At 47.1% G+C, this 16,003-nt stretch overlaps 1 protein-coding gene and 1 non-coding gene across 2 annotated transcripts in view; one reads left to right on the top strand and one right to left on the bottom strand.

Moving 5' to 3' along the window:
- Positions 1-16,003, bottom strand: part of SLC26A8 (solute carrier family 26 member 8) — a 98,145-nt gene that overhangs the window by 45,790 nt on the left and 36,352 nt on the right. Inside the window, exon 7 of the mRNA XM_064361121.1 lies at positions 132-214. Coding sequence (XP_064217191.1) covers positions 132-214 — 83 coding nt within the window. The remainder of the gene's footprint in view (positions 1-131; positions 215-16,003) is intronic.
- LOC135268441 (U4 spliceosomal RNA) lies at positions 662-802 on the top strand. The gene has a single exon (XR_010336769.1). It is a non-coding gene; the product is annotated as a U4 spliceosomal RNA (small nuclear RNA).

Below are 16,003 nucleotides of genomic sequence, written 5' to 3'. Positions count from 1 at the left end.
CTCTGTGTTCTCAAATGAATTTTGCTTTGGCCAGAGACTGCTAGTAGAAAATATCAATCAGGCTGTGTGGTCAGAGGCTAAGAGAGGGTATCAGAAAGAGAAAAGCAATCTTGGAAAGTGGAATTACTGACCTATAAGGAATCATGTCAATAAGCGTCTTGCTGGTTTCTGTGTCCATGCTTATCTTGTTTGCAAACACAGTGAAGCCAATAATCTGTAGGGGGTAAAAAAAAAAGGTGGGGGGGAGGGGCATATAAATACCTATATATAGTGCATTGCTTCCAGGAGCAGAGCTGCCCCTAGCCTCTGGCAGCTCGGAAAATAAAACATGTGGCAGTCCCCGTGCATGCAAATCAGAGAGGGAGGCGTGGCTAGTTCAGCGGAGCAACACAGGCATCAGAGCTCTCTTCCCTGATTCTTTTGGTTCTCTAAGCTCCTTTCGACATTGTAGCCAGAGTGCAAAACAACTTGGTCTGTGATACAATGATGGGAACAAATGGACGCCTTGAACTTCTGACTCCCCACCAACTTTATTTATTTTTTCTTGTTTTAATATTTAGTATCTTTGAATCTCAATGGCTTTCAGTGAGATTGATCCATTTAAATGCTGAATGACTTGGGAAATACCTGTCCCATTGCTGCTCTTTAAATAAAGAGATGTAGCTTTATGCAGTGGCAGTATCGTAGCCAATGAGGTTTATCGGAGGTGCAATTATTGCTAATTGAAAACTTTTCCCAAAACCCCTCCGTGACGACTTGCAATACAGTTGGCACTGGCAATTTTTGACAGTCTCTATGGAGACTGATTTAAAATAAATAAATAAATAAATAAATAAATAAATAAATAAATAAATAAAGAGATGTGTATTTCAGAGTTTATCAGGAAGTGGGGAATCTCCCCACCAACTTTAAACATCTAGATTAATATAACATGTTGCGGGGAGCGGTGGCTCACGCCTATAATCCCAGCACTGAGGGATCAACCTGGCCAACATGGTGAAACCCTGTTGTACCACTGCCTCAGCCGCCCGGGCTGAGGCGGGCGGATCCCCTGAGGTTTGGAGTTTGAGACCAGCCTGACCAATATGGTGAAACCCTGGCTTTTTTTTTTTTTTTTTTTTGAGACGGAGTTTCGCTCTTGTTCCCCAAGCTGGAGTGCAATGGAGCGATCTCAGCTCACCGCAACCTCCGCCTCCTGGGTTCAGGCAATTCTCCTGCCTCAGCCTCCCGAGTAGCTGGGATTACAGGCAGGCGCCACCACGCCCAGCTAATTTTTTCTATTTTTAGTAGAGACGGGGTTTCACCATGTTGACCAGTATGGTCTCGATCTCTTGACCTCGTGATCCACCCGCCTTGGCCTCCCAAAGTGCTGGGATTATAGACGTGAGCCACCTCGCCCGGCCTGAAAGAAACATAATTAACCCTTAATAATATGGAGCAACATTTAATAGCACAAAAAAAAAAGTCTGTAGCAAAGCAAGTACCTGCTTTTCCATCCTTTCATTACTTCTAAAAATGGTAATTCTCCCTCTAGTCCCTGACTTTTAATTAGAGGAAAAAGAGAGAACCTAGCAGCTGTTATAGCTTATAAAGACTCTGCATCAATGCAGATTAAACCAGAGACAAGAGACCTGAATTCGCAGGTTTTAAATAGCAATTATCCCGTTGCTTTATCCCATTCTTCCTACTGACAAATACATCTTTCCCCAGCATCTACTGCAGGAATTCAGCAGACGCTGAAAAGGATAGCAGTTGGCTAACCTGTGATACTGTTATCAGATGAAGACCCCTAGGAAGCCTATAGATTAGAATGGAAGGAAGAATCTGGATCACAGTTTGGGTCAGAGAAGAAGAGTCTTGGTTTTTACATGGCAAGGAACTCTTATTTCCAGTATAAAGGTAATATTTGCTCACAGAGAAAAATGAAGAAAACATGAAACACTGAAAAACAGAAATAGCGCATCCAAAGACAACCATTGCTGACATTTTTTTGTGTTTGCTATACAGCTTAAATACACATAAATTATGAACATATGGCCAGGTACGGTGGCTCACACCTGTAATCCCAGCACTTTGGAAGGCCTAGGTGGGCACATCACCTGAGATCAGGAATTTGAGGCCAGCCTGACCAACATGGTGAAACCCCGTCTCTACTAAAAATACAAAAATTAGCCAGGTGTGGTGGTGCATGCCTGTAATCCCAGCTACTCAGGAGGCTGAGACAGGAGAATTGCTTGAACCTGGGAGGTGGAGGTTGCGGTGAACTCGAGATCATGCCATTGCACTTCAGCCTGGGTGACAGAGCAAGATCTGTCTCAGGAAAAAAAAATTATGAACATATAGTATATATAATTTCTTATAGCCAAGGGACCCTTGAATTGTCAGTATATTCTACCTGGATCTCAGTTGTTGGCTCGAAATTTTTCCTAAATATTTGAGTCTGCTCTTTTTTTTTTTGAGATGGATTTTCAGTCTTATTGCCTGGGCTGGAGTGCAAACTCCACCTCTTGGGTTCAAGCGATTCTCGTGCCTCAGCCTCCTGAGTAGCCGGGATTACAGGCATGCATCACCATGCCTGGCTAATTTTTGTTTTTGTTTTTCTGTTTGCTTGTTTGTTTTTTGAGATGTCTGGCTCTATAACCCAGGCTGGAGTGCAGTGGCGTGATCTCAGCTCACTGCAACCTCCGCCTCCTGCGTTCAAGCAATTCTCACTGTATCTCAGCCTCCCGAGTAGCTGGGATTACAGGCAGGTGCCACCACACCCAGCTAATTTTTGTGTTTTTAGTAGCAACGGAGTTTCACCATGTTGCCCAGGATGGTCTCAATCTCCTGACCTTGTGATCCACCCGCCTTGGCCTACCAAAGTGCTAGGATTACAGGCGTGAGCCATGGCACCCGGCCCTTAATTTTTGTACGTTTAGTAGAGACAGAGTTTCACCATGTTGGCCAGGCTGGTCTTGAATTCTTGACCTCAGGTGATCCACCTGCCTTGGCCTCTCAAAGTGCTGGGATTACAGTCATGTGCCACCTTGCCCAGCAGAGTCTGCTCTCTTAAGGACAGATTGATAGATGTGTGCAGTTTCCTCAGCACATCTAATATTGGTAGTTTCTTGGTGGGTGCTGTGAGAGGCATTTTAGACCCTAGGCCATGGGTGCCCCCATCTTCCCTCTCCCATTTTCCTAACCGCTAGGGGGAACAGGGAGGTCTTTTTCTGATTCTTTTTTTTTTAATTCATTATTTTTATTTTTATTTTTATTTATTTATTATTTTTTTTAAGACGGGGTTTCACCATGTTGGACAGGCTGGTTTCGAACTCCTGACCTCAAGTGATCCACCCGCCTCGGCCTCCCAAAGGGCTGGGATTACAGGCGTGAGCCACCGTGCCCGGCTTGGTCTTTTTCTAGTTCTAACCTGTAAAGTCTTTTAGGTTGACTGATAGTGCCATGGATGCCATGTTAACCTCTGTGACCTGCAGGGACACTCCAGATGAGTTCCAGGTAAATCTAAAGTAACTGGAAGACCATGAAAAGAGGAAGAAATGATCAACCTCTGCAGTGCCTACTTAACTTTGAGACACATTCTCTATTGTTTCTTATTCCGGCCTCAACTGACGAGGCCACTGGACTTTGTAACTGACCTTGGCCAACCTCCTGACTCCACACCCTACAACTCCCTCCCAGCTTGCAAACCAACGACCCCCTCCCAGCTTGCAAAAAACCACCCTAAAGTGTAACTTTCCACTGCCCACCTCAAACCTATAAAACCAACTCCTCTCCCACTGCCCTTCGCTGACAACCTTTTCTGCACCCAGGTGAATAAACAGCCATGTTGCTCACACAAAGCCTGTCTGCGTTTTCTCTTTATTCAGAGCGCGTGTTTTAACATAATCTGCATCTCCAATCCCTGCTATATGGCAGAAACTGTGACCCCATCACTTGACTTGACATGTGTATAGGTAGTGTATTGCAGGCTTCAATAGTCTATGAGTACAAATTAGGTCACAAAAAAGGTTAAGGTCTAAATTGGAATTTTTCTAAGCCTTCACCTATTTTATTGCTGGACCTCTGTTTCCACCCCTACCTCACCCCATAGAGCATTGTAATTATTTATAGCATTCTCCAAAGGGTTTTCTTTTTTATTTTTTAATTGGATGGGGTTTCACCACGTTGGCCAGGCTGGTTTCGAACTCCTGACCTCAAGTGATCCACCCACCTTGGCCTCCCAAAGCGCTGGGATTACAGGCATGAGTCTACCACACCCAGCCTAGGATTTTTATTTTTATTTTTGAGATGGAGTCTCACTCTGTCACCCAGGCTGGAATGCAATGGTGTGGTCTAGGCTCACTGCTACCTCTGCCTCCCAGGTGCAAGCGATTCTCCTGCCTCAGCCTCCCAAGTAGCTAAGATTACAGGTGCCTGCCACCATGCCCAGCTAATTATTTTGTATTTTTAGTGGAGGCAGGGTTTCACTATGTTGGCCAGGCTGGTCTTGAATTCCTGACCTTGTGATCCACCTGCCTCAGCCTCCCAAAGTGCTGGGATTACCGGCGTGAGCCACTGCACCCAGCTCACTGCAACCTCCACCTCCGGGGTTCAAGCGATTCTCCTGCCTCAGCCTCCTGAGTAGCTGGGACTACAGGTGCGCACCACCACGCCCAGCTAATTTTGTATTTTTAGTAGAGATGGGGTTTCACCATGTTTGCCAGGATGGTCTCAATCTCTCAACCTCATGATCCACCCATCTCTGCCTTCCAAAGTGCTAGGATTACAGGCTTGAGCCACCATACCCAGCAGGATTTTTTTTTTTTGAGATGGAGCCTCACTCTGTTGACCAGGCAGGATCTCGGCTCACTGCAAATAAAGCAGGAAAGTGGCCGCGAAAAAACCTCTAAAACACCAAACTGGGAAGAAAGGGATGATTTATTCGGCCAGGAGCAAGGCGGCATAGTTGCCTAACAGCCAAGCTTCTGGCCAAATAAATCACCCCTTCCTTCCCAGTTTGGTGTTCAAGAGGTTGACATGAGTTTTGGTTGGTGGACAACCAGCACAGCCTTTCAGGTGGTTTTGCCTAGCCCTTCAGAGCATCCTTGCACGGGGCTCCTGCCTGCTTGGGTGAGTGCTCCTGGGCAGGTATTGGCCCAGTGGAAAGTCTCGCCAGAGCAGAGTAGGAAAGCCCCTGCAGTGTGAATCCACCCGGTCGGTGACTGAACGCCGAGAAGGAACGGGTACTTGGAGTGTCGGGACAACAGAAACATGGTAGGATCGATCCTGGGAAACTTGCCCACCTCCTCTAGGTGGAAGCATGGCCTGATCACCCACGTGTGCCGGATTTGGCACTCTTGTACTTGGCTCGCTCTCTCTGTAATTAACCTTGGAAGTCTTGTTTTTTTGGTTTCGATTTGGGCAGGGGAGGAGTGTGATTATGTGAGTGATTGGAGGGGTCCAACTGGACTCATCAGCTGTGAAATGTGGGGGCTGCAGGTTCATGAGAGGGGACCCCACGTTCTGAGTGAATTGTGAGGCTGGCCAGGATTAGGGGCGATCTGCAAACAGCTAGAAGGAGGCACCTTCACAATCTAGGCATTGTGAAGGGATTAATGAATGCTCCGACGCCAAGAGGCTCCTGAAATACTCCCTGAGTGGGAGATGATCCTAACAGCCTGAAGCGAAAGTGATTGAGGGTGTGTTGTGCCATGCTGGGCAGGAACTGAGGGTGGAGTAAACTCTCTTAACTGTCTGTCAGGACTGTTTTTTTGGTGCAAAACATAGGTCATACTTATAGCAAGCGTAGCCCTCTAGGGACTATGCTGAAAAATTTCAAGAAGGGATTTAGTGGGGATTATGGAGTAACTATGACACCAGGGAAGCCGAGGACCTTATGTGAAATAGACTGGCCAGCATCTGGGGTGCACTGGCCCTCAGATGGGAGCCTAGACAGGTTCCTTGTCTCCAAATTATGGCATGAGGTTACATACGGTGAGCCAGGACACCCTGATCAATTCCCGTATATGGATACATGGCTGTAGCTCATTCTAAACCCCCCCACAGTGATTGAGAGGACAGGCAGCAACCGTACTATTGTCAAAGGGACAGGCAGCTAGGAAAACACCCCGCCCCACCCACTGAGAGACACAGACTCCCAAGGTCCTGGCAGATTCAGTGGCAGAGACACAGACTCCCAAGGGTCTGGCAAATGTGACAGCAGAGGAGGTTTTGCTGATAATACCCCCTCCTCCTCAAGGACTCCTTGCCCCTGGGCCTGAATCCTCAGCACCCCCACCAGAATTGCACACCCCTAAACCACCCAGAGTAGACAAGGAAGAAGGCAGAGGGACTCCTCCCATAGCTGCCTGCTTCCCAAGAGGAACTCCAACCCTGCCTCTAGCAGCCCATCTACGACCTAAGGCAGGGGTGCAGATGCCTTTAAGAGAGGAGAGGTATACAGGAGTGGATGAGGACAGCCACATGGTGGAAAGGCATGTTTTCACATAACTGCCGTTCACCTCAGCTGACCTTATCAACTGGAAAAATAACAACCTGTCTTATACCGAGAAGCCACAAGCTCTCATTGACCTACTGCAAACTATTATTCAGACTCATAGCCCCACTTGGGCTGATTGCAATCAGCTGCTTATGTATCTTTTCAACACAGACGAAAGGCAGAGAGTACTCCAAGCCATTTCTAAATGGCTGGAGGAGCATGTTCCTGCAGATTACCAGAACCCCCAAGAGTATGCCAGGGTCCAGTTACAAGGTACTGACCCACAGTGGGATCCAAACACCCCAGAGGGCATGCAAAGGTTAATCCGGTACAGAGGCCTTACTGGAAGAACTGAAAAAGGGAGCCCAAAAGGCTACAAACATCAATAAAGTCTCTGAGATCATTCAAGGGAAAGAGGAAAGCTCAGCACAGTTCTATGAGAGGCTGTGTGAAGCTTATTGCATATATACTCCTTTTGCTCCTGAGAGCCCTGAAAACCAACGTATGCTAAATACGGCATAGTCAGTCAATGTGCAGAAGGCATTAGGAGAAAATTGCAGAAACAGGCAGGATTTGCAGGCATGAATACATGACAGTTATTGGAAATAGCTAACCAGGTGTTTATGAACAGAGACATGGTAAGCCATAGAGAGAGTCTTAGAGAAAACAAGCGTCAGGCTGGACAAAACACTGACTTCATAGCTGCCGCTGTTACAGGAGAGCCCCCAAAAGGGTAGGGAAAGGGGGGCTCCTGGAAAGCTACCCAGTCTAGTCACCCACACCTGCAGTGTGACCAGTGTGCTTACTGTAAGGAAGTGAGACACTGGAAGGACAAATGCCCCCAGTTAGCAGGAAAACAGGGTGATCTTAAGCACAAGGCTTCAGGTGAAAGTGAAGGAGCTCTGTTCAATCTAATGGAGGGGCTACTAGACTGAAGGGGGCTGGGCTCATTTGCCCCCAAAGAGCCCATGGTCCTGATAACAGTCCTGTAACCCCCTATCAAAGAAAACAACCAATATTGTTGGAGCTACTGGGGTGTAAGAGAAACAGTCTTTCTGTCTGCCTCAAACCTGCTTGGTGGGAGGCAATGAGGTTATACATCAGTTCTTGTATGTGTCGGACTGCCCGCTACCCCTCTTGGGGAGAGACTTGCTAGACAAACTAAGAGCTACTGCTATCATTGTCACCGATAAGGGGTCCCTTCAGCTAAAACTGCCTCAGGCAGGAATTATCATGGCTCTCACAGTCCCTTGGGAGAAGGGGTGGATACTCTTCCTAACTAAACCAGGGACCGATGACTACAGGCCAGCGCAGGACTTGCGTTTGGTTAATCAGACTACAGTGACTTTGCACCCACTTGCACCCAACCTGTACATGCTGTTGGGATTGTCAGCAGAGGATAGTTGGTTCACTTGCTGGGACTTAAAGAATGCTTTCTTTAGCATTGGACTGGCCTCAGAGGGTCAGGAACTGTTTGCATTTCTGTATTCTCAATAGGAGAATCCAGAAACAGGTGTGACCACCCAGTACACCTGAACCCGGCTTCCCCAGGGGTTCAAGAACTCTCCCACCATCTTCGGGAAGGCACTAGCCCATGACCTTCAGAAGTTTCTTGCTAAGGATTTAGGCTGCATGCTGTTCCAATATGCTGGTGACTTTTTATTGGGACACCCCATGGCAGGCGGGTGCGCTAAAGGAACAGATGCCTTACTTTGGCACCTGGAGGACTGTGGGTATAAAGTGTCTAAAAAGAGAGCCCAGGGCCGGGCACAGTGGCTCACGCCTATAATCCCAGCACTTTGGGAGGCCGAGGAGGGTGGATCACCAGGTCAGGAGATGGAGACCATCCTGGTCAATGTGGTGAAACCTTGTCTCTTCTAAAAATAAAAAAATTAGCTGGGCATGGTGATGCAGCCTGTAGTCCCAGCTACTCGGGAGGCTGAGGCAGGAGAATTGCTTGAACCCAGGAGGTAGAGGTTGCAGTGAGCCGAGATCGCGCCATTGCATTCCAGCCTGGGTAACAAGAGCGAAACTCTGTCTGAAAAAAAAAAAAAAAAGAAAGTCCAGATTTGTCAACAGCAAGAGTGATATCTGGGTTCACCATCCAGAAGGGAGAGAGCAGCCTAGGAGCAGAAAGGAAACAAGTCATTTGCAACCTGCCAGAACCTGAGACTAGAAGACAGGTGAGAGAGTTCTTGGGAGTTGTGGGTTTCTGTAAATTATGGATTCCAGACTTCGAAGTACTAGTCAAACCACTATACAAAGTGACAAAGCGGGGGAGGGGAGGAAGACAAGGAACACTTTGAATGAGGATCCCAGCAGCGGCAGGCTTAACAGGAATGGAAAGCGAGACTTTTGTCATCCCCAGCTTTGGGGTTATCCAATTTAACAAAGCCTCTCACGCTGTATGTGTCAGAAAGAGGGGGAAAAAATGGCAGTTGGAGTTCTAACACAAATAGTGGGACCTTGGCCCAGGCCTGTAGCTTCTCTCTCCAAGCAGCTGAATGGAGTTTCTAAAGGAGGGCCCCATGTTTAAGGGCCCTGGCAGCAACTGCTCTTCTAGCACAAGCTAGCCCTGCAGCAAAAGTTAAATATCAAAGCACCCCACTTGGTATAGACTCTAACAAATACCAAAGGACAATACTGGTTAACAAATGCGAGGTTAACTAAATACTTTAGTCTGCTATGTGAAAATCCCCGCATCACCATTGAGGTCTGCAACACCTTAAACTCCGCCACTTTGCCCCCGGTGTCAGAAGGCCCAGTTAAACACATCTGTGTTGAAGTATTGGACTCAGTTTATTCCAGCAGGCCCAATCTTCGGGATCAACCGTGGACGGTAGTAGACTGGGAGTTGTGTGTGGATAGAGGCAGTTTTGCCTTTTTTTTTTTTTTTTTTTAAGACCTGGTTTCACCATGTTGGTCAGGCTGGTCTTGAACTCCTGACCTCAGGTGATCCACCCACTTGACCTCCAAAGTGCTTGGATTACAGGTGTGAGCCACCACGCCCGGCCTGAGGCAGTTTTGTTAATCCACAAGGAGAAGGGTGTGCAGGCTATTCAGTAGTAACTCTGAACACTGTAATTGGGATTGTGCCACTGCCTCAGGGTACTTTGGCTCAGAAGGCTGAACTTGCTGCTCTGACCTGGGCCCTGGAACTGAGTGAAGATAAGACTGTGAACTTTTATACTAATTTCTGGTATGCCTTTTTTTTTTTTTTTTTTTTTTAACTTTTTTAACATTTTTTTAAAATAAAGACGGAGTTTCACCATGTTGGTCAGGCTGGTCTTGAACTCCCGACCTCAGGTGATCCACCCGCCTTGGCCTCCAAAGGGCTTGGATGACAGGCATGAGCCACCACACCCGGTCTCTGGTATGCCTTTCTAACTCTTCAAGTACATGGAGAGCTGTACAAAGAAAAAGGACTGTTAAATTCAGGCAGAAAAGGACTTTCTCCAAGCTGAAGATGGAGCGGATAGACAGCTTAGGGAAGATGTGTCAGGAAACAGAATTACAGTGGGTGCAGGCACTTCCCTTGGTGTTATTCAACGTTAGATGTACTCCTGATAGCCCCCCATAAAGTCTTATTATATCATAGTCCCCCTCCCATACGCGAGCACTCCCGGGAACTCCTCAGGAGTGGGGAAGTACTGAGCTAGGACAACAGCTGCAAGCTGTAGGAAAAACCACTCAGGATATTTCAACCTGGGTAAGTGAAAGATGCCCTGTAAGCTTATTCTCCCCAGTTCCCCCTTTCTCACCAGGTAATCACATGTGGATAAAGGACTGAAATGCAGTCCCTCTGAAGCCACGATGGAAAGGACCCCAGACCGCGATCCTGACCACCCCCGCAGCCTTAAAGGTGAGGGAGTCACAGCCTGGTTCCACCACAGCCGCGCCAAGCTGACAGCTGCTGAAACTTGGGAAGCTAGACCAGACCCAGACAACGACTATAGAATCACCTTGAAAAGGACAACAGGCCGGGCGCGGAGGCTCACGCCTATAATCCCAGCACTTTGGGAGGCCGAGGCGGGTGGATCACGAGGTCAAGAGATCGAGACCATCCTGGTCAACAAAGTGAACCCCTGTCTCTACTAAAAATACAAAAATTAGCTGGGCGTGGTGGCGCGTGCCTGTAGTCCCAGCTACTCGGGAGGCTGAGACAGGAGAATTGCTTGAACCCAGGAGGCGGAGGTTGTGGTGAGCCAAGATTGCGCCATTGCACTCCAGCCTGGGTAACAAGAGCGAAACTCCGTCTCAGAAAAGAAAAGAAAAGGACAACAAGTCCTGCTCCAGCCACATCCCAGAAGCTGGCTGGTCTGTGCATGGCCAAAGCATAAGGAAATTCATCGTGGGACTTATTCTTCTTAAGATTTGGACTTTTACAGTAGGAACACTAACTGATTTTGGAGAATGCTCTCAGTGTGTGCACCAGGTTACTGAGGTAGGATGGAAAGTTACTGCCATTCTTTTGTTCTACAGTAATTATGAATGTACAGGGACCCAGAAGGGAACCTGTTTAGATAATGGTACTCAGCATAAGGTGTGTAATCCTGGGGATGGACAGCCTGATGTCTGCTACAATCCATCAGAACCCCCTACGCATACGACTTTTGAAATTAAACTCCTAACAGGGCGATGGAACAGCCCTACTAAGTTAATAGCAAAAACAGAGAAGGGAAGCCCAAAACAAGTCCACCTAAGGTTTGATGCCTGTGCAGCCATCAATGCCTGTCATTCCAGTTGCGGGGGCTGTGGTTCCCTCGGATGGGAACAAAGTTATGCAAAAGAGCATAAGTACATCTGCCAGAAAACCTACTGGTGCAGTAAATGCATTTTTGGTCATGCGTCGTCTGGGCCACTTGGAAAAATAATGCAAATTGTAAGGCCGGTTGCCTCGCCAGGAGCAGGGACGCAGACCTCCTCCCCCCTCCCCCCACTCCCCCCACTCCCCCCTCTGCCCTTCCCCCCAAACAAGCCCAGACGAGCTCAGGCAAGCTCAGACATGCTCAGGCTTTTTCCCTTCTCCCATGCTCACACAGCCTGACCCTCCCTTAAAAGAGCCCAGTATGCAAACAAGGTGTGGTAACCCTACCGTCTTAACAACCAATAGCAGCCAAGTCTTAATAACCAATAGCAGCCGAGTCTTAACAACCAATAACAGCCAACTCCTAACAACCAATAGCAGCTGAGTAATTCCAACCAACAACAAGCCAAGTCCTAGGTAAAGGCTTGTAACTTACCCAATAGCAGTCCTGCTCTCCCACAACCAATCGAGCTGTTTCACTCCCTATAAAACCCCACGTCTGAGAGGAGTCCACGCGACGCCTGTCGGACCGTGGAACCTCGTCCAGGAGCCTGAATAAATTCCTTCGCATCAGATCTTGTGCTGGCCTCAGTTTCTTCACCTTAAACTTGGCGAGAACAGACCTTACACAAATAATCCCATTTGCCTTGTAAAAGTGGGGGACACTATTCCAAGGAGTAATGTGCCCTGAGGCTCAAGACATTGTAACCCAGTAGAATTAATAATCACAAACCCCCAAGACCCCAAATGGGAAAAAGGGGAGAGTGTACTGTACTGCTAGGAATTGATGGGAAAGGGCTTGATCCCAGAGTCAATATCCAGATTCAGGGAAAAATCCAAAAACTCTCAGCCCAGCCAGTATACCAGCCCTTCTATGATATATTACATGAGCCAGTGCTGGAACTTCTGGAAAAGACAAAGAACTTGTTCCTCCAACTTGCTGAAAATGTGGTCCATTAGCTTAATGTCACTTCTTGCTATGTATGTGGAGGAGCTACTATGGGTGATAGGTGGCCATGGGAAGCCCATGAGTTAGTACCTTCTGACCATGTTCCTGACCTGCTCAGTTCAAAGAATTCAGACCAACAGTTTCTGGGTTCTAAAGGTTTTGATTATTGGACAATAGTTTGTCCAGAGAAGGAACAGACTTCACTGTTCCAGTTGGAAAGCTTAGCTGCCTAGGGCAGCGACTGTGTAAAGGAACAGTGGACACTGTAACCTGCCGGAGCTCAAACCATACAGAGAAAACCCCCTCCTAAAATTTCCAAAATTACACGATGCTTGGACTCATCCCAGATATTGGAGAGACTGGATGGCCCCAAGCTGGGTTGTACTGGATATGTGGACATAGAGAATATGTACAGCTACCTGAAAGAGGGACAGGTAGCCGTATCATAGGAATCATTAAGCCTTCCTTTTTCCTATTGTCTGCCGAGACAGGTGGGCTGTTAGCACATCCAGTCTACTCTGCCTGGGCGAAAAGAAGTGTAAAAATAGGTGAATGCAGGCCGGGTGCGTTGGCTCACGCCTATAATCCTAGCATTTTGGGAGACCGAGGCGGGTAGATCACGAGGTCAAGAGATCGAGACCATCCTGGTCAACATGGTGAAACTCCGTCTCTACTAAAAATACAAAAAAAATTAGCTGGGCATGGTGGCGTGCGCCTGTTGTCCCAGCTACTCGAGAGGCTGAGGCAGGAGAATTGCTTGAACCCAGGAGGCGGAGATTGCAGTGAGCTGAGATTGCGCCATTTCACTCCAGCCAGCCTGGGTAACAAAAGCAAAACTCCGTCTCAAAAAAAAAAAAAAGATAGGTGAATGTGCCGGGCATGGTGGCTCACGCCTCTAATCCAAGCACTTGGGAGGCCAAGGCGGGAGGACCACCTGAGGTCAGGAGTTCAAGACCAGCCTGACCAACATGGTGAAACCTCGTCTTAAAAAAAAAAAAAGAAGAAGAAGAAAAAGATAGGTGAATGGGAGGAAAATGAGTGGCCACTGGAAAGAATTATTAAGTATTATGGGCCAGCCACATGGGCGGAGGATGGCTCATGGGGACACCGGACTCCTATGTATATGCTCAATCGGATCATCCAGTTGCTGGCTGCCTTGGAAATACTCATTACTGAAATGGGCAAAGCTCTGTCCATTTCAGCCCGACAAGTCAAATGAGAAATGCAATTTATCAGAACTAGTTGGCCTTACATTATCTGTTAGCAGCTGAAGGAGGAGTCTGTGAAAAATTCAAACTAACTGACTGCTGTCTACACATAGACGACCAGCATCAAGCAGTTGAGGATACTGTAAAAGACATGACCAAACTGGCACACGTTCCTCTGCAGGTATGGCACGGATTTAACCCTGAATCCTTGTTTGGAGGTTGGTTCTCATCCTCAGGAGGATTCAAGACTCTCATCATAAGTGTTGTAATAATAATAGGTGTCTGCTTGTTACACCCTTGTTTACTTCCCACTCCCTTGTTTGCTCCCCCTATTCCTTCAGATGATTAGAGGATTCATCATTGCTGTAGTTAACCAGAAAACTACATTACAAATATAGTATATGCATCATTATCAGTAAGTTTCTTCAGAGGATCATGAAAATAAGAATGAGAGTTGAGAACTTTCACTGATGTTATAGGTGAGATTCTCAAAGTGGGGGAGTGAGGAAGGAGACCCTTAATCACCCTCAAGCATTTAAGACCACCTTCCCCTTGACTTCCACATTGCATTTCAATTGGAGAAGTAAAGGCTGGCAGACCAGACGCCACCTTTAATCACCCTCCTATAGATCCGCAGGCATTGTATGGAGGAATCTTTCTGGAAGGCATTGTTTTTAATTAAACACAATCAAACCCCCACGGAAGTCACTGTATCCCACCCTGCTCCACGGCCCAAGACCCTTTCACGTGTAATTTCTAGAGTATAAGCCTTTAAAAGGGCAGGGACTTTGTGAGCTGGGCTTGGCTGTTAGGCAACTATGCTGTCTTGCCCCCTGGCCAAATAAATCACCCCTTCCATCCCAGTTCAGTGTTCCAGAGGTTTGTTTTGTGGCCGCTTTCCTGCTTTACAACCTCTGCCTCCTGGGTTCAAGTGAATCTCCTGCCTCACTCAGCCTTCTGAGTAGCTAGGACTACAGGCATGCACCACTATGCCCAGCTCATTTTTTTGTATTTTTAGTAGAGATGGGGTTTTACCATGTTGGCCAGGCTAGTCTCAAACTCCTGACCTGAAGCAATCCACTTGCCTCGGCCTCTCAAAGTGTTTGGATTACAGGTGTGAGCCACCACGCCTGGTCCCCAAAGGACGATTCTGACTGTGGCTCACAAACCAATCTGTCAGCCATAGTCAACCCACAACATGCTTTGCACTCTCACGTCTCTCCTTCCCTTATAACTCTGGTTCATGTTGATTGCTTTCAAGGCTGTATAAACCAAAAACAAAAAAAAAATTTTTTTTGGTACTACTAAGATGAAATGAATGTATTCAAAAACAAAATTCTAAGGCCCCCAATCATCTGAATGGACCCCTCCTCCCAGCCAAGGAAATTCCAAAGTTAACCTGAAAAAACCTAGTTCAGACCATGATTAAAGCAGGGATCAGAAACGTCTCATTATATCTCTCCTTCCTTTTGGAATTCAGGAAAAACCAACCAGCATGTGAAAACAGACCTTAAGCCTGATAAGAAACATTTACAACCCATTCTCTTTGAAGCCTGCTACTTGGAGGCGCATGACACAGCTTTGGTCTCCACACCTCTTACCATAACCCAGTCATTCCTTTCTATTGATAATAACTCTTTCAATCAATTACCAATCAGAAAAATTTTAAATCTGCCTATGATCTGGAAGCCCCTGCCCCTTCAGGTTGTCCCACTCTACCAGATCAAACCAATGTTAATCTTACACGTATTGCTTGATCTATTGTGTCTCCCTAATGTACAAAAGCAAGCCATACCATGGCCACCTTGGGCACATGTCGTCAGGACCTCCCTCCAGAGGCTGTGTCATGGGCGCATCCTTAACCTTAGCAAAATAAACTTTCTGAATTGATTGAGGCCTGTGTCAGATACATCTGGGTTTACAGACTGCTTGAAGGAACATCACTATGATCCTTGGTGCCGATGTCTCTTAAGAGAGGGCTCGGCCAGGTGTGGTGGCTCATTCCCGTAATCCTAGCACTTTGGGAGGCAGAGGCGGTTGGATCACAAGGTCAGGAGATCAGACCATCCTGGCCAACATGGTGAAAACTTGTCTCTACTAAAAATACAAAATTAGCTGGGCATGATGGCATGCGCCTGTAATCCCAGCTACTTGGGAGGCTGAGGCTGGAGAATCGCTTGAACCTAGGAGGCAGAGGTTTCAGTGAGCCGAGATCACACCACTGCACTCCAGCCTGGTGACAGAGCGAGACTGTTCATGGGTACTGTCTACTGGCTACTCCAAAGCTGCAGCCTCCTAAGGTGCCAGAGCTAGGCTGGGTTCTATGAAAAGGAGAGGCTGCCTCCAGCTGCACCCCTACAAACTCCATATGCACATTGTTCCCTGAACTCTAGAGCACTGTTTGTATCCAGGTTTTATTTTTAAGAATTAATGAATAAAAATCATATATATTTGTCATATACAACATGTTGTTCTGAAATACATATATACATTGTGGAATGACTGGATTGAGCTTCACATACGTATCTTTTCATTTTTATTTTTTTTAAATGGAGTTT

The sequence above is a fragment of the Aotus nancymaae genome, unplaced genomic scaffold (assembly GCF_030222135.1).
Source record: "Aotus nancymaae isolate 86718 unplaced genomic scaffold, 86718_ANA_hifiasm-v0.15.2.pri h1tg000040l, whole genome shotgun sequence".
Classification (NCBI taxonomy): Eukaryota; Metazoa; Chordata; class Mammalia; order Primates; family Aotidae; genus Aotus; species Aotus nancymaae.
This window is presented reverse-complemented; position numbering and strand designations above follow the sequence as displayed.